Genomic DNA, 21,900 nt, shown 5'->3' with positions numbered 1-21,900 from the left:
GCACCTCAAGGTCATCAAAAACCCTATCGGCCGCTGTTCCTCTTCTGAGGTAGCAGGCTCCTCCCTAGGGACTAGTGTTTCCCCTGCTAATACTGAGAATGGAAACAGTTAGAGGTTTCTGGAGTAGATGGTTCAGCCTCAGAAGAACCACCTACTGGGGAATCTGGGCAGTCCCAGAGTTCCCAGAATTTTGGGAAATACCTTCCCACAATGGCGTCATGTGGCAGTTTGGGAACTAAACCCACCTGGTGACACAAGTTACCGAGGGAGGTTTCAAAGGAAACAATAGTCACCGGATATTATCGAGTGTCCCCATGTGCACAAACTACAGCCATTTTCCTCGGATGTAAGGTTTTTCCCACCACTAGGTCACTTTTCACTAAGGTGACCAGGCTACCTGAATCCAACAATACCACAACATTTTTACCATCTAAGCACATTCTATATAACGGTTTCTCATTTCCCTTTACAGCAGTGCATGTGGTTGCAAAAAGGGACTGTCGTCTCACTGTCATAAAGTCACACTGCATGGGTTCATCACCCGCTGGGCAAACTGCTGCTACATGTCCCTCTTCCTGGCAACGGTAACAGATCAACCTTCTGGTCCTCTCCTGTGGGATGGGTCTTCCAGGCCGCTCTCGCCAAACATTAGCAGTAGTCCCGATAATTCCTCTAGTTGCTCCTTGGTACCTCTCTCCACCCCATCCCTTGATGCAGTCTTACCTATAGGTGGGGACGGTCTGGTCTTGGGGTGAAAAGTCTGTGCGTCTCTGGTGGAAGAGGACAAATTCTCCGTTGTTAGATACCTTTTGACCAGGTCTACAAGTTTGTCTGCGGTTTCCGGACCACCATGGTTCACCCATTTCTGCAGGGTGTTAGGAAGAGACCTAAGAAATTTGTCCATGACTACTCGCTCCAAAAATTTTGGTCCGGACAGAGTTTCTGGCTGCATCCATTTCCTAGCCAAATGGATGAGGTCATACATCTGTGACCGCGGTGGTTTCCTCTGCTGATAACTCCAATTGTGGACCTGCTGAGCATGGACATCCAGGGTTACACCGAAACGTGACAATATTTCCTGTTTTAAACGATCATAGTTTTTTGCGTCTGCAAGCTCCAAATCAAAATATGCCTTTTGGGCTTCTCCATATAATAGGGGGGCCACTAGTCCAGCCCACTGGTCTTTAGGCCAACTCTCTCTTTCTGCTGCTCTCTCAAACGTGGTCAGAAACATCTCAGGGTCCTCATCTGCAGTCATCTTTGGCAACAAGTGTCTTACCCGGAAAGTCGGTATGTTACTGGCCTGACTCCCAGCCTCGGTCTGCTGTCTCTGAAGTTGTTTCACGATGGCCTCCATTTGCTGCTGGTGTCTCTGTTCCAAGCCTGCAATGCTTTCTTGGTGAGCCTGTTGTTGAGCTGCAATGCTCTCTTGGTGAGTCTGTTGTTGAGCTGCAATGCCCTGTTGTTGAGCTGCGTAGGCCTGTTGTTGAGCTGCAATGCTCCGCTGCAAACCTGCATTCGTCTGCTGTTGATTTGCATTTTCTATAGCCAGCTGTTTCAGTATCTCCTCCATTTTGGGTTTACTTTAATTGCCCGCGGCGCTCCACCATATGTAAGGGGTTAGCTCGGTAGCGGGTGTGTGACCCCTTGGATGGGTTCACCACACACTGAATTTATACAGACTGGCAGTCGAAGACGGTTGAAAACAAAGTTTTTGGTTTATTTTTCCATCTTGCTGGAAAACAATTGCAAGCATCCAAACAGCATAAACAAAATCAAACATAAAATAAACCCTAGTCACTCTGGGTGTCTACCTTCCACACAGAAACCTATCTATGGAGTCTGGCTCAGCCTAGCGCTGGGCAGACAGGGCTGGTCGTATAGCACAAAACAATAGTCTTTTGATTTTTATCACACAGAAAAATCAATGGTCTCCTCACCTCCTCAGGAGACCTTCAGCTCTGCTCTCTTTCACTCAGAAAGCCTCAGCATGCAGCAATTAGTGGTAACCCTCTGGACTTCTTATAGAGGCCTCACTCTGAACAGCTGGAGTCTTCCAACGGCCCTTAGCCTTCCTGGCTACATTTTCCAGCCGAAGCCTAATAACGATTGGTGTATTGTCTAAACAAGGCAGAAATGTATGTTCCGTCTGTGACAACACCCACAGATTTACCTGACTTCCTGTCACAGGACCCAGAGTATGACATAAGACATAAACATCCTAAATAAAAAGAAGCTAAACACAGTACACACGACCTGTAGTAATATTAAAGTTTGCTGTGTAACCCACATTTGTAATACATCTTGCATCAATTTACTCAACCGATATGTTTCTCCTCCCCCCTCCCCACCCTACACCCCAAAAACGAATAAAGAATTCAAACATGAGAACAAAAAACATTGCTTGGTAGAAGCATAAAAGGGTAAATGAATGAAGCTGCTGAATAGCGAAGGAGTGGTAATTCAGGCCCCACAGGACGTGGACAGCATAAAGTATAGTTCTGCAGCTGCTCCATGCATAATAATTAAATTCCCTAGTACCAAGTGGGGAAAAGTATTGATAAAAAGACATCAAATAATAGAGCACACAGGTTAATTAATAGATAATAGATAATTAGTAGATGGCCGGAATCAGGGCGTATAGAGCGGACCTGAGTAAAGTATTAGCACGGAGATGTCAACCCGCAGACAGACAGCGCAAAAACAAACAGGAGCAATACGGACATACCTCTCCCCGTGTGCAGCGACGGATGGATTCCATGCTGAGAAACGATCAGAGGGGAAGAGAGGACTGATGGAACCTAATAAACACCCCTCGTAATACAGCTAAAACAGATGGACAGGATCGCCGCTCGACGGGCCGCGGAATACAGATTAAAGAGAAGGGCTCTCCAGCAGTGGGTAGAGGATGGACAATAACGAGCGGAGACAACCCGGTTCGTAACCAATCCCCATTGAAGCCTATAGAGCATACGAGGTCTACCATGACAGGGATAGGACAAGAGTGTCATCCATTTACAATGGGACAAAAGCAGCTACAAGACTTGAAGGAAAAAGGACATAAAGAAGATCCCAAGGTTAAGGGCCAAGTTAGCCCAAACTATTCAATTATTCCGGTTACTTTACGGACTCCCCCAAAAGCTGTAGGAGGGGAGGTAATGGACTTAAATGAGGAAACCCCATATAAAAGTTATACTGCAATCCTGGAGAAGAATGAGGAGTCAGAAACAGACGGACAAGGATTGGAAATAGACCCTCAGGAGAGAAACCAAACAATGCAGGAGGAGACTATGGAATGTATTAATGTGGTGGAAAACGGAGGGGACTTGCAATCAAGGTTGGAAGGTCAGCCCTGTGGCCTAGAAACAGACATGAGAGTTATAAGAGAACTTCATAAAACACTCCCTACTAAGACTGATATTTTGCAATTGATAACAGCGGTAGAGCAATCATGCCAGCAAGCAGTGGAGGGCTTAAGAGAGGACATATGTGAGCTAGGGCACAGGGTAGAATCATTCAAGGTTGAACAGGATGCAATGACACAGGCAGTCGCAGATATACAGGAGACAGTGAAGCATTAAGAAGAGCTTTTAAGTTCCCTCAGGGACCAATTAGACGATCAAGAAAATAGGGATCGCAGGCAAAACATTCGTATAAAAGGACTACCAGAGACTTTTTTGAGTCCGGAACTACTTCCAGCAGTGCAAGAGATATTCCATAAAATAATGGGAGAGGAGGCACTGGTAACCATAGAGGTGGAAAGAATACATTGTATCCCATCATATGTTACCCCCAATGCTGAAAGACCAAGAGATATAATATGTAAATTACATAAATTTACTGTTAAAGAATCTATAATGAAAGCTGCTCGCAGCAAAAAGGCAATTGCCCACGACGGAACACATATTGCATTGTATCCTGACTTATCATATCAAACTTTAATGCAAAGAAGCAGTGTCAAGCCAGTCTTGGAAGCTTTACGTGCGGTTGAAGTAAAGTACCGGTGGGGCTTTCCATTTAGTCTCACGGCTTCGCGAAATGGCAAGACAGCAACTCTTCGTACAAAGGATGACCTGCAGTCATTCATAGAAATATTAGAATTACCCCTAATAGATTTTGTGGACTGGAGATGGAATAAAAATGGAAACTATACAAAACGTCCAGAACCATGGAAACAAATGCCCCTCAGGAAAAAAAAAACACGCAAAAATAAGTGAATAGAGGGAAGGAAAGGGAGAGAATCAAGGAATTATGGATAATGGGAAGGGGGGCCCTGGTTGTTTTGGAATACACTTGGGGAGGGATGGTAGGGTGGGGGGTTAAAGGGGTTGTGTTTTTTATTTATTGTTTTTGCGTCTTTTTTTTTTTGCGTCTTTTTTTTTTATAATAAATATTTGGTAGAAGTAAAAGAGATAACACCCCAAAAAAAGGGCACATGGACACTTGAGGCACCGATGACATCCACCTTTTTCCCCTTTTTTGGGGTAGGAAGGCTTGCATACTTCCCCCTCAAGCGGGGAAATTTTATTTTTTTATAGGTGAAAGGGGGACTCCCCCCCCTTTTTTTTTATAATAAATATTCGGTGGAAGTAAATGAAATAACACGCAAGAAAAGGGCACATGTACACTTGAGGCACCGATAACATCCACCTTTTCCCCCTTTTTTGGGGGTAGGAAGGCTTGCATACTTCCCCCTCAAGCGGGGAATTTTTTTATTTTTTGTAGGTAAAAGGGGGACTCCCCCCTCCTTTTTTTGGGGGGGGGGGAAATATTACACAAGAAAAAGGCACATGGACATTCGAGGTATTGGTATTATCTATGGATGCCGAAAAAGCTTTCGACAGGGTCAACTGGACGTTTATGACTTAGGTCCTGAGGTGGATGAGAGTGGGAGATCGTGTGATGGGCTGGGTACTGGCGTTGTATGCGTCCCTGAGAGCAAGAGTAAAGGTGAATGGCACCTTGTCAGACTGTTTCCAAATATGCAATGGTACGAGACAAGGGTGTCATCTGTCTCCCTTACTATTTGTGATGATATTGGAACCCTTTCTCTGTAAAATAAGAAAAAATAATGGAATTCAGGGAACGCGTATTGGGCCGGATGAACATAAGGTCTCGGCATATGCCGATGACCTGTTCTATTTATCTACACCACAGACTTCATTACCTGCTCTGATGGAAGAAGTATCTAGGTTTGGGGTTTTATCCAATTTTAAAATTAATTTGGAGAAGTCTATATTATTTCCTAGCCATGTATCTTTAAGTATTGCGAACACTCTTAAAGAAGCATATCGCTTCGTATGGAACAAAAAATCACTAGTCTACTTAGGGGCGCATATAACGCCTGACCCAAAACTTCTATACGATCTGAATTATGGTGCCTTAATGGAAGGGGTAAGAGATGACCTTCAGAAATGGAAGGGGCCGTTTTTAACCTGGTTTGGAAGGGTGAATGCAATAAAAATGAACATACTACCTAAAATAATTTACGTCTTACATACAGTGCCAATTTCCCTCCCACAGAGTTTTTTTAAGGGCATACGGAAGGCCTTTGTGTCCTTTGTATGGAATGATAAATGCCCCAGATTAGCCTATGAAATTTTATGTAGAGAAAAGTCAGAGGGCGGAGTGGGGTTGCCAGATGTAACATCATATTATATAGGGCAATGGCACTAGTACGTATACTAAATTGGAATCATGATCACTCAAATAAAATATCGGTAAAATTAGAGCAAACAATGGCAGGAAGGAACCTAGCAGGAGCACCTTGGATCCCGAAGATAGAAAGAGGGCTCTCAAAATGGATGTCACCTTTAACTGATAATACATTAAGGATATGGGATAAAATAAATCAATCAGGAGACTATGCCCCTGGGATATCCCCCTTGGCTCCCCTGGAGGGATTCCCGTGGTTCCCCCCAGGCGAGGAAATGGGATCAATGAAGGCCTGGGGGAGGGATGGGGACACCACATGCGGCAAATTTGCTCCATGTGGAACTCTGATTTCCTTACCAGAATTGAGGCGGAGCCTGGGAACAGTCCCAATGGTGGAGTGGAGGTATCATCAATTACGGTGCTTCTTTCAAAAGTGGAAAACCAGGATAAGGCCTCTTAATTCGCTTACTATATTTGAAAATAGATGTGCAAAGATAATAAGGACCAAACACTTATTGTCTCAAATGTACAGATTAATCCTAGGGACACGGATAAAAACAACACCTTACTATATTAGAGACTGGGAAGGAGAGCTAAACCACAGGTTTACCACGATACAAATTAAAAAACGTATTGATTCCGCACACTATACATCTGTAAGCTCACAGATTCAAGAGATGTCTTATAAATGTCTATCAAGGTGGTTGTCACGTACCTGGTTGGAGGCCAAAATGCCGAGAGGGCTCCCCTTGCGGCTAAGTGCAGTACACCCCTGAGGTTGGGTACAGAGGGTGTAGTGCCCAGAGAAGCACAGGTTGCCAGATGGATCCAGGACAGAAGAGCTGGTGGGTGCCTGAAGAATACTGGAGAATACAGGAAACACTGCTGGGCTACAGTCTCTAGGAGTCCTCGGTAACACTTAGCAAGGTGTGCACAAGGAGTAACAGTGGAAGCCGGCTGGGGATCAAACACTGTGGATCCAGGCAGGAGATGCAGGTTTGCAGGAACGGAGACAAGCCAAAGGTCTGGTGTTGGAAAACAGGCAGGAACAGATAACTGAAGCAATGTCCGTGAAACAAGCCGGGATCAGGTGCTGGAAAAGGTAACAAGTCCGTAAAGCAAGCCAGGGGGTCAAACCAGGAGAGCGGATCAGACAGGTCAGGAACAAGCCGGGTCACAACAGGAAATCCAAACAGCAGTAATACAGAGACTCAGGAACTCAGGAAGGCTGACGACAATCCAGCAATTTGGATCAGACAGTGGCAGCCTTTTATAGGCTAGCAGGAGAAGGATCTTCCTGTCACATGTTGAGCCTATGGCTCCCATTTCTTCTACTGGCAAGATTGCCAGTACTTCCTCTATGGCCATTTCTTCTACTGGCAAGATTGCCAGTACTTCTTCTATAGCCATTTCTTCTACTGGCAAGATTGCCAGTACTTCTACGGACATTTCCCTGACAGTGGTATAGAACCCCAGTAAGACTGGCACAGTTGTATAGGCATGCGGACAATAGGTGTTGGAGGGGATGTGGACAGGAGGGTACTCTACTCCACCTGTGGTGGTCATGCCCAAAGATCAGAGGATTTTGGCAAGAGATTGCCCCTTGTGTTGGAAGGCTATCTCCCGAGGAAATAGAACTGACACCTTTAAACTTCTTATTCCACAGGTCAGTGAGGTCCATGGGATCATATAAGGAGAGTATTACGCCCCATTTATTAAATGCGGCAAAATTATTAATACCTAGATTATGGAAACAGGATAAAAGGCCAACTGTTCTTGAATAGAAGAGAGAAGTGAATTTAATTATGGATGGCAGAGAGATGGATTTCCAGGGTTAAAGATAGAAAGGAAAAGTTTAGAGAAATATGGTCAGAATGGGAACAACGCTCGCTAGAGATTGAATAATTTAAGGAGCTGCAGGAAAATGTAAGTGGAAAGCCTGTGGGGGAGAGGGGGGGGGGTGGAGACTAACTTGTTTGTTAGTTTTTCTTTTTTTTCCTTTTTTTCTTTTAGCTCTCAATATGAATTCCTGTGCGGCACTGCCCCTAACCCCCACCTGTATAGGTTTAAGAGAGGGGGGGCACTGAGGGTGGGGTGCGGTTTTATTATATAATATATATATATATACTGTATATATAATATATATATATATATATATATTATTTTTTTGGGGGGGTGTGTGTGTGTGTAATAGGGAAGGGAGGAAGGGGGATATAAAAAGGGGGGGGGGTAAGTTATTAGTGGCCTTATGGCTTTTTAGAGGCCTCAGATTTTAAACACTTGGTAAAAGTGTTTTTAGGGGAAGGTGATGGGGTAATAAGGAATAATGATGATGAGTTATAGAGGGGTTAATGTCTTTTTAGAAGCCTCATCTATCTAAGGGGTCACAATTTTTTTTTCTTTAGGGGGGGGAGAGAGCCACGGGGAATAAGTGAGGGTGGGGGGGGACAACTTTTCTCCTTTTTTTTATCTTTTTCTTCTTCTTTCCCGGGGGGGGGGGGGGGTATGGGATACAGATAAGGAAGGTTATCGTATAATGGTGTTATATATTGTAATATATTGTTAAATGGAAATGTTGAAAAAAATAATAAAAATTTTGATAATAAAAAAAAAAGTGGGGAAAAGTCTATCTGCACTTTGCACTTAGTAGGTAGGACTACTACCGTCCTGAGGCCCCAGTCTTTTGGGACAACATTCTGGGTCGCATGAGACCCAAGGAGAAAAGAAAAAGGGGAAAGTTTTAACTTGACTCTTGTAGTAAAATAAAAATGCAATTTTAAACAGAGGAGTTCGCCCAACCTAGTGGCAACAGAGGGACACTTTGGGCAGTGGGCCAGGGTGCATGGTGCTGATGAATAAACAGAAACAGAGGCAGGTAATAAATCAGTGCACCAAACCATGCCAGGCCTCAAACAGTCATAGGGGAAAAGAAAAAAGAGGAGCCTAGCCCACTGCCATGCATATGAGAAGTGTGTTAGAGAGGATACTCACAAAGGGTGTCAGTCTGCATTCTCAGGCGCTGCTCGGCGTTCCAGCCAGGTAATCACCTCCTCTGGATCCTCAAAAAAGAGTGCATGGCCATCCTGTTCTACCCTAAGGCGGGCTTGGAAGAGAATGGCGTACTTGATGTGATGAGTGCGCGTCTGCGTTTTGCCTCCATAAACCCTTGATGGCGGCGCAGGACCTCAGCTGAGAAGTCTAGAAAGATTGCAACCTTAACATTTCCCAGCGGGATGTTACCCTTCTCTCTGGCCATTCTCAAAGCAGCATCACGGTCCTTATAATTGAGGAGCTTGGCAATGAAAGTGCGAGGGGGGGGCCCCCTGCGGGGGAGGCCTAGAAGGCATGCGATGGGCTCTTTCAACAGTAAGCATGGGGGAGAAGGCCTCTCTACCATAGGTATTAATGAGCAGTTGCTCAAGAAAAGCAGTGGGATCCTTACCCTCAGCCCCCTCAGGCAATCCAATGAACCTCAGATTACACCTCCTGAGCCTGTTCTCCATAACGTCCTGCTTTGAGAAAAGCTGGTGTATCTGTCGCTGCATGCGGTCTGAGTTTTCTTGTTGCAGGGGTGGAACTGCATCCTCCACATTACTGAGCCGGGTTTCCGCTGTTTTCACAAGGTCGTGGAGCTTATGCAAGTCCTACCGAGTAAGGGAGATGTCGACCCTGACCTCCTCAATTTGTGATGTGAGCGAGGTCTGGCAGAGGTTAATAGCCTTTAGGGATTCGGTCCGTGTCTCCGGCTGTTTTTTCCCCTCCCGCCGCCACCGCGGCACCATCTTTGTCGGCCTCCTCACTGTCTATGCGACAGAACTGATCCAGCTTCGCTATTGCCGCAGATTTCTGCCCTTTCGTCGGCGACGTGATGCAGAAGGTCCCAGGTAACGGGAGAGTCAGTATAGGTGTGGGTGGGTCGTCTATGGAGCTCAGGATGAAGTTAAAACAGGAGTAATGGACAGAGCTACTCAGGAAAGCATCCTACTCCATGCGGTGTCAGGCCACGCCCCCCCTGGGTTGCCTTTTTTAATCATCCAGTAATGTTTATGTTATGTAATGTAGCACTACCCCCCGAGGAGCTGCTCGTTGTTTTGGGTGGCACATTTACCTCGTGGCTCTTCCGAATACCTAGGGGTGCATGGTGCATTTAGTAGAAGTAAAGGAATGTCCGCAACAGGTGCTCTTTGCTGTGCTCTTTATTACCCAGCCGGGTAAAAACAATAAAACTTGTGGTGAGGAAAGTAAAGTTGAAGGAAGAAAGGAGAATAGCAAATTCAAGCGTAGTGATAGGGAAACAGTCCTGCTCCCAAACGTAACACTTCTCTGTGCCACTCCTGCTTAAGTGGAATTAGTGTACCCGGACAGGCCTCTCTCACTGACCTGGCAGCCGGAGTATCACTCGAACCTTTGTAGGATAAAGTCTCTGCCACAGACCCTCCTTAGAATTAACCTCAGGGAGACACCTCTGCCACAGGCCCTCTCTGGCTGCAGTTACGGAGGCAATCCTCCTTAGGTGAATTACACCTGGATCTCCTTCTTAATGTCGCCCAGGTACCGACTGACAGGTGATCTATCCTTCAGTGTCTTGCTACCTTGATCCCCGGTGGTTTGTCGAGGCCCTTTTGGATCGCCAGCCTCTCAATGGCGCTCCTCAGACGGACTCCCCATGAACAGCAATACCGCTTGGGATCTTCAAAGGTGGGAACCCAGTCACTCACTGGGTCCCTGTCACTGCTAAGATGTTCCAGGCCAACATGGTCCTGAAACCAGGAACACCGTGTGCACACCCCGGCCATGTAGGCCATAACGCCAGGGCGCCGTGATGTGGCCACCCTAAAGGTGGGTGCCACACTGGACAGAAAAACCCAGAACCAATGGCATTTGCCCCATAAATACCCTCCCCCAGCATGCACAGCGAGGCTCAACCCTCCTGATTGGCTTCTGGGGAAGAGCACCCAAACCTTGACTCCACTGCTGCCATCTACTGCACATAGGTGGAAAAGACACCCCGTCGCAACAGAATAAGCCCACAGCACAGCCAAGCTGAGACAGAGACCCTGTTTTGCACATAACAATATGCTAGATATGTGTACACTGGCACAGGATCCTAAACCTTATGTCAGCTGAAGATTAGGTCCTGTATGATGAACATTGCACTTTCTCCTAATTTGCTGCTTGATCATATTAGTGCCAGAGAGGCATCTAGAGTTGCTGGATGGTGGTGTGGTGCTTTAGCTGCATGCTCTTTTGCAGGGGGCTGTGAGGTGAGACTTTCAGAGGCAACAGCAATATTTTCCACCGATATAACCTATTCTTGGGCAACCACAGCCTCCCATTTGGGAACAAGATGACTTTGGCATATTACTTGTACTATGATTTGGGGAGATAATCCTGCTATGAGGTGGAGTTCCTTCCAAACTTCCAAACTATTTGATATGTGCTATTGCAATGTATATCAATTATAGATCCTTGGTTAATCATTGTCAATGATACATTCTAGCCTGATCAATGATTTTCCATCCCTATAGTTTACATCCCCAAAACACCTGTTGCTGTGTCTATCCTTTTTGTAACCCTATTAAGTGGGTATGCCACTGTCATACTTTTGTTGGGTATGACTTTGCTGGGCACAGTTCTTTCCCCGACCTTCTTATCACATTAGCATTTATTATGTACCCCTAAGGCTTACAGATCATGGCAGCCAACCAAGAGCCTCTGTAGCCTCTCTCCCTGTAATAAGTGACCACCCCCCCCCCATTTGTTGCTCCATCACATCTTCTGTCACTCTTTTCATTATCTCTGGTGACCTACTCTTTCTCTTCCAAAAAGAGTCAAAAAAATAACGCACCCCCCCCACAATGTTTCAATATGTACATCTATCATCAATCACATCATCCTGTGATGCAGATTGTCACGTACCTGTCTGAAGGCTGAAGTGACGAGAGGGCTTTTCCCTTGTGGCTGAGTGCAGAGTACCCCTGAAGGTGGTGACAGAGTGTGCTATGCCCTAAGGTGCACAGGTTGCCTGCGGGTGAAACTGCTTGATTCCAGATGTGAGGACAACCAAGAGTAGAGAAGTGGTCACAGCAGATGACTCTCTGGAGGTGCTGGTGGATATTACAGATGGGTAAGGCAGGAATCAAGGTCAGAAGCCAGGCCGGGGGTCAAACACAAGAAGTCAGTTAGGAGAAGAGGCAGAAGCATGGTCCAGAGCAAGTCAGGGGTAAGCCGGAAGAAAAGGTGTTCTTAAATAGGCCAGCGGCGGCTGACATTTAGCATGCTTTGTGTGTGCCAATGCACACAAAGATTAGCCATTGCATGCCGTTCGCTAATGCGCATTGCGTGTCCATATTGGATATTGGCATATTTGCCAGGTCTTCTTGGAATTCTTCCCTGACAGTGTGCCCCTTCCCCCCTGGGGGGCAGCCCCTGGATGCCCAGATGTGGCTGTTTTTCTGGGAATCTGTTGAAGAATTCCTGAAGAAGTATAGGAGCATGCACGTTATTTGCTGGTTCCCATGAGTTCTCCTCAGGTAGATATCCTTTCCATTTAATGAGGTATTGCCCTTGTCTTCCCCTTGTTCAACCATCCACAATGGGTTCTACTTCTAACTCTGTGTCTTCTCCTACGGTAACTGGTGGCGGAAGTGTCTCATCTCTTTCAGGAAAAAAGCTAAACACTGCTGGTTTGAGTTAAGATACACGGAAGACTGGATGGACTTTATAAGAGCTTGGCAGGTTCAGTTCAAATGCTACAGGGTTAATTTTCCTCTTAATTTCGAAAGGTTCAATAAACCTTGGGCCAAATTTCTAAACGGGGCAAGTGAGTTTGAGGTTTGCTGTGGAAAGACAAGCCTTGTCCCTAACCTTCAGCACAGGATTGCCTCTTCTCCTGTTGTCAAAATGTGTTTTATAATCCTCCTGAGCCTTCTGCATGGCTTCCTGGAGTGCCTGATAGTTGGTTTGGATAAAGGTTAGCCTATCCTGGACTGCAGGTACCGAAGCTTCTGGGATAACATCTGGGAAAAAGGAGGGGTGAAATTCGTAGTTTGCCCAGAATGGTGATTGGTTAGTAGATGCATGGATTGAATTGTTATAAACAAATTTGGCACATGGTAGAAGGGATGCTTAGTTGTTTTGGGTGAATGTAGAGAAACATCTCAGGTACTGCTCCAAAGTTTGATTAGTTCTTTCTGTCTATCCATTACTTTGTGGGTGGTATGCAGAGGACAGACAAACTACAATTTTCAGGACTTTGCACAGAGATTTCCAGAATCTAGAAGTAATTGCACTCCTCTGTTGGAGACAATGCTGCTGGGCAATCCATGTTTTCTTTGATAAATAGATGTTCTCTGTCTGTGGCTGAAGGAGTGTGTATCATGGGTAAAAAGTGGGCCATTTTGGAAAACCTGTCAACTACCCCCCGGATGGTGGTGAATCCATCTGAGGGGGGTAAGTCCACAATGAAATCCATTGATATCATTTTCCAGGGATGTTCTGCAATGGAGGGAGGGGTCTCAGCAAGTCACAGGCCTTGGTATTACTGCCTTTACTGTGAAGGCAAGTCACACAAGAATTTACATAGAACAGTCTTTACAATCTTGTCTTAGGTTGGACCACCAGAATGATTTTTCGAACTCCAAAGTGACCGGCGAGTAGATAATCATGACAGGCTTTAGGGTCTGAGAACTTAGGGTCTCACTTCTTGAGGGACAAAAACCTAGTCGTCCTGCCATAAGAGTCTCTTGTGTTTCCTCAATGTGAGGGTTTAATATTCAGGACACAGAGCAGAAGCTTGCTTGATTGACGTACCTAGATCAGGTTGGTTCAGTAAAAAGTTATGTGGAAACAAAAAGGGACTGGGAGCATCAATTTCGGGAGTTTCTGGGAACATGCAAGAAAAGGTACCAGCTTTCCCATTCTTCGACCCTGGGCAAAAAGAACGATGAAATCGAATCTTGAAAAGAATAAGGACCATCGGACTTGCTGTGGTCTTAATCGTTTGGTGGTTCTGAGACATGATCTGTACATTTTATGATGGGATGAGCAGCACCCTCCAGCAGGTATCACCACTCTTCCAGGGGTGATTTAATGGCCAGCAGTTCTCACTCACCCACATCCAAGAGAAGGATATCTGAATGATGCCTCTAGCTGCAGGCATCATTCAGATATACCCCCACAAAGCCCAGGACGTCATATGACGTCCACCCGGATCGTTAGAGGTCCGTTGTGGACGTCATTTTACAATGGGCTGGTATGGATGTGGTTAAAGAGTCCCTAAAAATTTGAAACAATGGCTTTGAAATGACAGAGCTCAATTCTTCTAGGATCTGTGGATCAATGCCATCCAGTCCAGGTGCTTTATTCACCTTTATTCTGTCTAAACATTTCAGGACCATATCAATTTTGAGCCATAGTGGTTCATTTGTGGCTGTGTCAATACCATCCTCATTATGGACATGACCCCCCCCCCCCCATGCTCCTTTGTATACACAGAGCTCAAGAAGGTATTTAATACATATATTAAATATTCTCTTTGTCCCCAGTCACCCCCTCCAGATTATTTTGTAAAGGGCCTACATGCTGAGACCTGACCTTTTTACTATTAATATATTTTAAGACTTTTTGGGGGTTTGTCCTACTATCTTTTGCAATCTGTTGTTCCGTTTGAATTTTTGTGTCCTTTATTTCCTTTTTACATATTCTGTTATATTCTTTGTAACATTTAATTATTGTTCCTTAATTATTATATTTTTTAAAAGCTCTTTTCTTATTATTTATAGCTTTTTTTACTTTGGATGTGAGCCACATAGGCTTCATTTTTAGCCTTTTAAACTTATTGCTTATGGTAATATATTATGCAGTGTGTTCAAATACAATCACTTTGAAGAGTACCCATTTCTGTTCTGTGTTCATCGATGCAAATATGCCCTCCCAGTCTAAGACCCCTTTCACACTGAGGAGTTTTTTCAGGTGGTTTAGCGCTAAAAATAGCGCCTAAATACCACCTGAAAAACTCCTGCCCTGCAGTCTCAGTGTGAAAGCCCAAGTGGTTTCACACTGAGGCGATGCGCTGGCGGGACTACTCTAAAAGTCCTTTGACTGCGTCAATTCCGCAGTAGTTCCGACGGTATAGTTATACCGCCACCGCACCTCCTGCCCCAGTGTGAAAGGGGCCTAAGTCTTGGAGAGCAGCCCACATCTTTACATTCAGCTGTCAGCGAGGAACCCGCTGACAGCTGATGAGTCATCCTTCCTGGCTTGCTCCTTAGCAACCAGCTATGGGGTGGGGGGGAGCCCACACTGTTTCTGGCAAATACCTCATGTGATACCACCAAACGAAACCCTGGTGATAAATATAAAAAAAAATTGTCTCTGTTTAATTTGTGAATTGGACTTAGGAGCTTACCTCATTGTTTTTTGGCGATATTTACGGTCACATTTTTCATTTTTTGCTAAATACCGCATAATCGTTATTTTTTTGTGAATTGGACTTTTTTTACCGCATGCGATAATTTATGCAAACGGGAAATGTGACCAAGTTATCGCATGCGGCAAACGTTAGTGAATTGATCCAAAAGTGTGGAAATTTGCATGTTTTGTAGGTATTTACTAAAAATTTGTCTATTTTGCCCCTAGGGTTAACTAGTTAAATGATATCACTTTTTATTTTTACAATTTCCTGTTGTTGTTTTAAAGAAAAAGCTTGTTGTGATGTACAGCAGTGTAATATGCTCTTGCAAATATACTTTCTCCATAAGCTGCAGTACGTTTAGACTTATATCTTGGCCTAGGGAGGTCATCATACCCCTGGGGTAAATTTGAGATGCAGTTTGAGTCTGAACCAATGTTTTGGTACAGTTGTGCGTTTTGCTGCAGAACTTCAACTGTAACTTGAATCTCTCTTTTGTTTATTCTATCACTGTCTTCCTAACAGTTTAAATAAACTGCTGAAAATTTGCATTATAATTAAATTCTCTCAAAGTTTGTGAACATAAAAAATAATAAATAATTTGTGTTCTTTATATACTGTATCATCTTTCCTTACTCCCCTCCCATTTTTCCTTCTCTCAAGCTCTGTACACACGGGCCAGAATCTCGTCAGGAAAAAAACATTGTTTTTCCTGACGAGATTCTTGGCAAGAATCTCTTGCCGCCCGAGTGTACAGACACTCCATTCAAAAGAACCACGGTTCTTTTGAATGGCAAGAACGCGGCGACATTCGATGCCGTCGCCGCCATCTTGCTGCACCCTACCTATGCCTAGGAAGCTACCGCTCATGCGTCAAAGTTATTTCGAGCATGCGTGGGTTTCCACAGTGACAGGTAAGTATACACACTCTCGGGTTTCTCGGCCAAGAATCACGGCGAGAAAATAGAGAGCAGGTTCTCCATTTTTCTCGTCGAGATTTTAGGCAGTTTTCTTGACGAGAAACCTGAAAACCTTGTAAACACGCACGGTATACTCGGCATAAACCGAGCGTGTGTACGAGGCTTCAGACTTGGATTGCAATTTTGCAGAGCCATTGGAATTAAACTACAGCAGATAGTAGTGAGGGGAATGGGGGATAAGTAATGCCACGTACACACAATAATTTTTCGGCATGAAAAAAAAAAAACTAAGTTTTCGGCATGTAGAAAAAACAATGGGCCTAATCCACAAAAGGGATACGCCGGCGTATCTACTGATACACCGTCATATCCCTGTTTCTATCTATGGAACTGATCTACAGAATCAGTTTCACATAGACAGAAGATCCGACATGTGTAAGGGACTTACACTGTCGGATCTTAGGATGCAGTACCGCAGCCGCCGCTGGGGGCATTTCTCGTCGAAAAGCTGCTTCGGGTATGCAAATTAGCACTTACGGAGATCCACAAAGCTTTTACGCTTCGTTTTTTCTCCGTAAGTATTAGTTTGCCGTCGCAAAATTAGGGCTGCTTTTACAAAGTGTAAAGTTAGTACACCATGTAAAAGTAGACCCTTCTTTCCCGCGACGCTGTCAAATTTCTTTTTACATTTTTTTTTTCCCGCCGCATCTTTTTTTTTCCCCGACGCAACTTTTTTTACCCGGCGCGATTCACAAAACTCGGCGTAACGTAAAACCGTGCAAAGCACGTCGGGAAAATCGTGCGGGAGCGCGCCTAATTTAAATGGGACTCGCCCCATTACATTAGGAACGCCTTGCGCCGGACGGATTTAAGTTACACTGCTCAAAATTTCTAGGTAAGTGCTTTGTGGATTGGGCACTTAGGTAGAGATTTTGCGGCGGTGTAACTTAAATGGGAAAAATTACGTTGCGCCGGGTTTTTGTGGATTAGGCCCAATGTTTTTCCAACTTCATCATTAAAACGACGTTGCCCACACACCATCGTTTAAAAAAAATGCTCTAGCAAAGCGCGGTGACGCACAACACGTACGACGGCACTATAAAGGGGAAGTTCCATGCGGATGACGCCACCCTTGGGGCTGCTTTAGCTGATTCCGTGTTAGTAAAAGACGATTCACGCTTTTCTGTCTGTTACAGCTTGCTGAATGTGCTTACTCCATTATGATTGGTAGTTTTACCAGAAAGAGCGCTCCCGTCTCATAACTTGCTTCTGAGCATGCGCAGGTTTTTTACGTAGTTTTAGCCCACACACGACCATTTTTTACAACCCGAAAAACGGCATAATTGAAAACGTCGTTAAAAAATGCAGCATGTTCGAAAAAAAAATGACGTTTTTCAGAACCCGAAAAATGATGTGAAGCTCACACACTATCATTTTAAATGACATTTTTTTTAAACTAATTTTTTTTCATGCCGAAAAATGATCGTGTGTACGCGGCATAAGATATATTAACTATTCTATGTAATTTCTGTGATGTTTTTTCTGCTTTACAGATGTTGGCACACAGAAATCTGCACCATTCCGAGGTGAAGTGGGCTCAGACTGTCCTCTGGGGTATAAAAGACTTAACAGCACTCACTGCCAGGGTAAATATACAATTTGGTGTGCTTAACTAGTAAAGTGAATGTATTTACCAGTGATACTGTATGTTATTATCATTTTATTGTTTTTTTCTATATTGTGCTAAAATATTAAACATCACTTTAAAATTTGGAAGAAAACAAAACATGCACAAGGATAACATAATAGATATTTATTAGCCAGCAGTTCTGAAATGAAGACACAAGTGTACATGTGCCTAGACTCACACAATCAAGTGTGTGTGTCTACCATTTTCCATCTGCCTGTATATCTGCTAAGAAACACATCTAAACGTTTTTTGAACGTATCTATATTTTCCGTTATATCTGTATTTGGAGTCCAGCGTGGTGCTGCGGCAATAACTCACACAGGCAGGTGCAATAATAAACTTGTATTGAAGCAATGCAGCACAGTTCACAATCCAAGTAGAAAGACTGCCCAACCAGGTAAACTCATGGTTACAGCAACGTGAATAGAGCGGGTTCCAGCTGGAATGACAGCATCTGTGGAGAAGGGCAAAATGCAGCCTGGCCATTTGTGACTATTCGGGAAGATGTCCCGAGGAGATGCGACCCTAAGCTTTCCTCCTCTTCAGGAACCTTTCCCTACCTCTGTCCCTAACAAAGAGGGTACTTTTCCCTGCACAGCCCACTCACATAAAGCACAATAAACCCCAGGGGCCAGGGTCTTAAATAGGCTATGGCTGACCCAAGATGGCTGCCAAAGTCACATAGGGCAACAGCATCCAATCAGATCACTTCCTTAGTGACCCAGAAAATCATAGAGAAACCAAGTTCCTCCCGACTTCCTCTCCAGCTGCAGAGCCGATGTGGTTTAGCGCCACCAACAGTAGAGAAAATAAACTGCACCTGCCTACACACCACCTTCTACATACTTATTACCTTAACAGTCCCCCTTACACAGTTCACGATTACATTGCTTCTCATCCAACTTCATTGTCTGGCAACTCTTCTACAGGTAGAATAAGCTTAATGTTTGTAGTCATTCCTCATAACTTAGATTAGGAGGTGATTCTGGCCCGCTTTCGAGCTATTGTTTGCAGTTTAAAGTCAGACACAGCTGAGTAGGAAATGATGTTTTTACCCAAGCGCAAAGAAAACTAAAGGAGTAATAAATGGAAATGTAAACCCCACTTCTCAATAAAATCCAGTTTAGAACTCAGAAATTGCATTAATCAATGTAAAAAGAAAGAAAGAAAGAAAGAAAGGTCCGCTGCTTACTAATTGTTAAACATATTGGGCTAGATTCACGTAGATCAGCGGATATTTAGATCCGCTCAATCTATCTGTTTTAAGATACGATGCCACAAGTTTGAGAGGCAAGTGGGTAATTCACAAACCACTTACCTCCAAACTTGCCGCGGCGGATCGTAAAACCCCCGGCGGAATTAAAATTCCGCGGCTAGGGGGAGTGTACTATTTAAATCAGGCGCGTTCCCGCGCCGATTTAAATGAGCATGCGCCGTCCGCGAAATTTCCCGGCGTGCAATGCTCCCACTGACGTCACTAGAACGTCAGTGGTTTCGACGTGAGCGTAACTTGCGACGCGCGGGTTTCTGAATCGGCGTACGCAAACGACGTAAAAAAATTCAAACTCGATGCGGGAACGACGGCTATACTTAACATTGGCTGCGCCTCATAGAAGCAGGGGTAAGTATACGCCGGTAAAACCGCTACGGAAACGTCGTAACAACACTGCGTCGGGTCCGCGTACGTTCGTGAATTTGCGTATCTCGCTGATTTACATATTATTCAGCGTAAATCAGCGGGAACGCCCCCCTGCGCCATTTTCAAATTGAAAATAAGATCCGACGGTGTAACACAGTGTAACACTGTCGGATCTTAGCCATATCTATGCGTAACTGATTCTATGAATCAGGCGCATAGATACGACCAGTTTAAGTCAGAGATACGACGGCGTATCAGGAGATACACCGTCGTATCACTTTGTGAATCTGGCCCTGTGTCACAGTTAAATAGTCTGACACAATGTCCCATTTAGTACAGACTCCCCACTGTGGTGGGGTCTCCTTGAGCTGAGTATAATCTGAAAATTTAAAAAAAGGGGGGAGAAAGAAAGAAACAGCCCTCCTTTAAAGAAGCTACGGGTGGACCACGCTGCAGGAAAAAATTGTATACATTTTATTACATAGAAAAAAATGGTTTTGCACATAATACAGGCACTCAACACCCATCACCAACACCCTACTATATAAAATTAGCAAGACAACGATGTCTGGTCTAAAAACAGGCTATGTCACATAGGATGCATGCATATGCATATTCCCTCTGCAGATTACCAGGATAATGGCATCTAAAGCCGCGTACACACAACCATTTTTAATGTCCTAGAAAAAACAATGTTTTTTTCCGACGTGATTCTTGTCAAGCCTGCCTTGTATATACACGATCGTGAAAAAAAAATGTTTGAGCAACGCACGGTGACGTACAACACGTACGACGGCACTATAAAGGGGAAGTTCCATTCAGATGACGTCACCCTTTGGGCTGCTTTTGCTGATTTCGTGTTAGTAAAAGTTTAGTGAGAGACGATTTGCGCTTTTCAGTCTTCATGCTTTTCAGTCTGTTACAGCGCGACGAATGTGCTATCTCCATTACAAACGCTAGTTTTACCTGAACGAGTGCTCCCATCTCATAACTTGCTTCTGAGCATACGCGTTTTTTTAATGTCGTTTACCACTTGGGATCCACGCTATGGACGAAAGACGTCCACAGCGTGGCTCTCAAGTGCAGAATGGACGTCTTTTGACGTCCTCTTGTTGACATTCCCCGTGCGCGCCGCTGGGGGTGCGCAGCGGGGAAACAACGTGCCCGGCGCATGGCTGGAAAGCCAATGCGTGTGCCTGGCGGCCGCGATGTCCGCCGGGTACCCGTGATCGGCGGTGACAGCAGGGACGTGGAGCTCTGTGTGTAAACACAGAGCTCCACATCCTGTCAGGGAGAGAGGAGACCGATCTGTGTCCCTTGTACATAGGGACACAGCATCGATCACCTCCCCCAGTCAGTCCCCTCCCCCCACACAGTTAGAACACACCCAGGATACACATTTAACCACCTCCTCACCCCCTATTGTTAACCCCTTCACTGCCAGTCACATTTATACAGTAATTAGTGAATTTTTATAGCACTGTTCGCTGTATAAATGTAAATGGTCCCAAAATTGTGTCAAAAGTGTCCGATACGTCCGCCGCAATATTGCAGGTCTGACAAAAAAATCGCAGATCGCTGCCATTACTAGTAAACAAAAAAAAATCATAAATCTATCCCCTATTTTGTAGGCGCTATAACTTTTGCGAAAACCAATCAATATACGCTTATTGCGATTTTTTTTAACAAAAATATGTAGAAGAATACGTATCGGCCTAAACCGAGGGAATTTTTTTTTTTAAATGGGATATTATTATAACAAAAAGTAAAAAATATTGTGTTTTTTTTCAAAATTTTCTGTCTTTTTATGTTTATAGTGCAAAAAATAAAAACCGCAGAGATGATCAAATACCACCAAAAGAAAGCTCTATTTGTGGGAAAAAAATTCTAAAAATATAATTTGGGTACAGTGTTGTATGACCGCGCAATTGTCATTCAAAATGCGTCAGCGCTGAAAGCTGAAAATTGGTCTGGGCACAAATGGGGTTTAAGTGCCCAGTAATGAAGTGGTTAAAGCCTACACACGACAAACGACAACGTGAAAAATGACGAGAAAAAATAGGGCATGTTCTAAATTTGTAATGCCCACTTTTCACGTTGAGAAAAATGCTCTAGAGCGTACACACGATCGTTTTTAATGACCATTTTTAAAAATGGCATTTTTCACGTCATGAAAAATGGTCGAGTGTACGCGGCATAATGTATGAAACACAGATCCAAAAGTCTGGCACTGCAGATAGTTTACTCAGCCAGGTTGAGGAACTGAGTGGGTTCCCACTCTGAGGAATAGACAGAAATAGAAAATTGGCAGTAGCTATACACATGGGGCTACTGAGAATAAATACACCACTAAAATTCTTGGATGCCAATAGTAAACGTAATGGTGTCCATGGAATAAGGCATATGGTCAAAGAATTATATGCTGGTCAACTCAGCACAGTTAGAAGTGGAAGCACAGCAGGTCCCAAAGTGTAGACAGCTCAGGTTAAATAGCCACAAGCTTATATTGGTTAAGCAGCAGTCATAAGATAAATACACATGGACCAACGGTCCGCTCACCCAGCCTGGCCAGTATGGGGGAAGT

At 44.4% G+C, this 21,900-nt stretch overlaps 1 protein-coding gene across 1 annotated transcript in view; it reads left to right on the top strand.

Annotated features, from left to right (window-relative positions):
- LOC120916886 (latent-transforming growth factor beta-binding protein 3-like) overlaps positions 1-21,900 on the top strand; it is a 2,124,401-nt gene that overhangs the window by 625,950 nt on the left and 1,476,551 nt on the right. Inside the window, 1 exon segment of the mRNA XM_040327823.1 lies at positions 17,541-17,633. Within this exon segment, the coding sequence (XP_040183757.1) occupies positions 17,541-17,633 (93 nt within the window).

Source organism: Rana temporaria, chromosome 11, assembly GCF_905171775.1.
Source record: "Rana temporaria chromosome 11, aRanTem1.1, whole genome shotgun sequence".
Lineage (NCBI taxonomy): Eukaryota > Metazoa > Chordata > Amphibia > Anura > Ranidae > Rana > Rana temporaria.
This window is presented reverse-complemented; position numbering and strand designations above follow the sequence as displayed.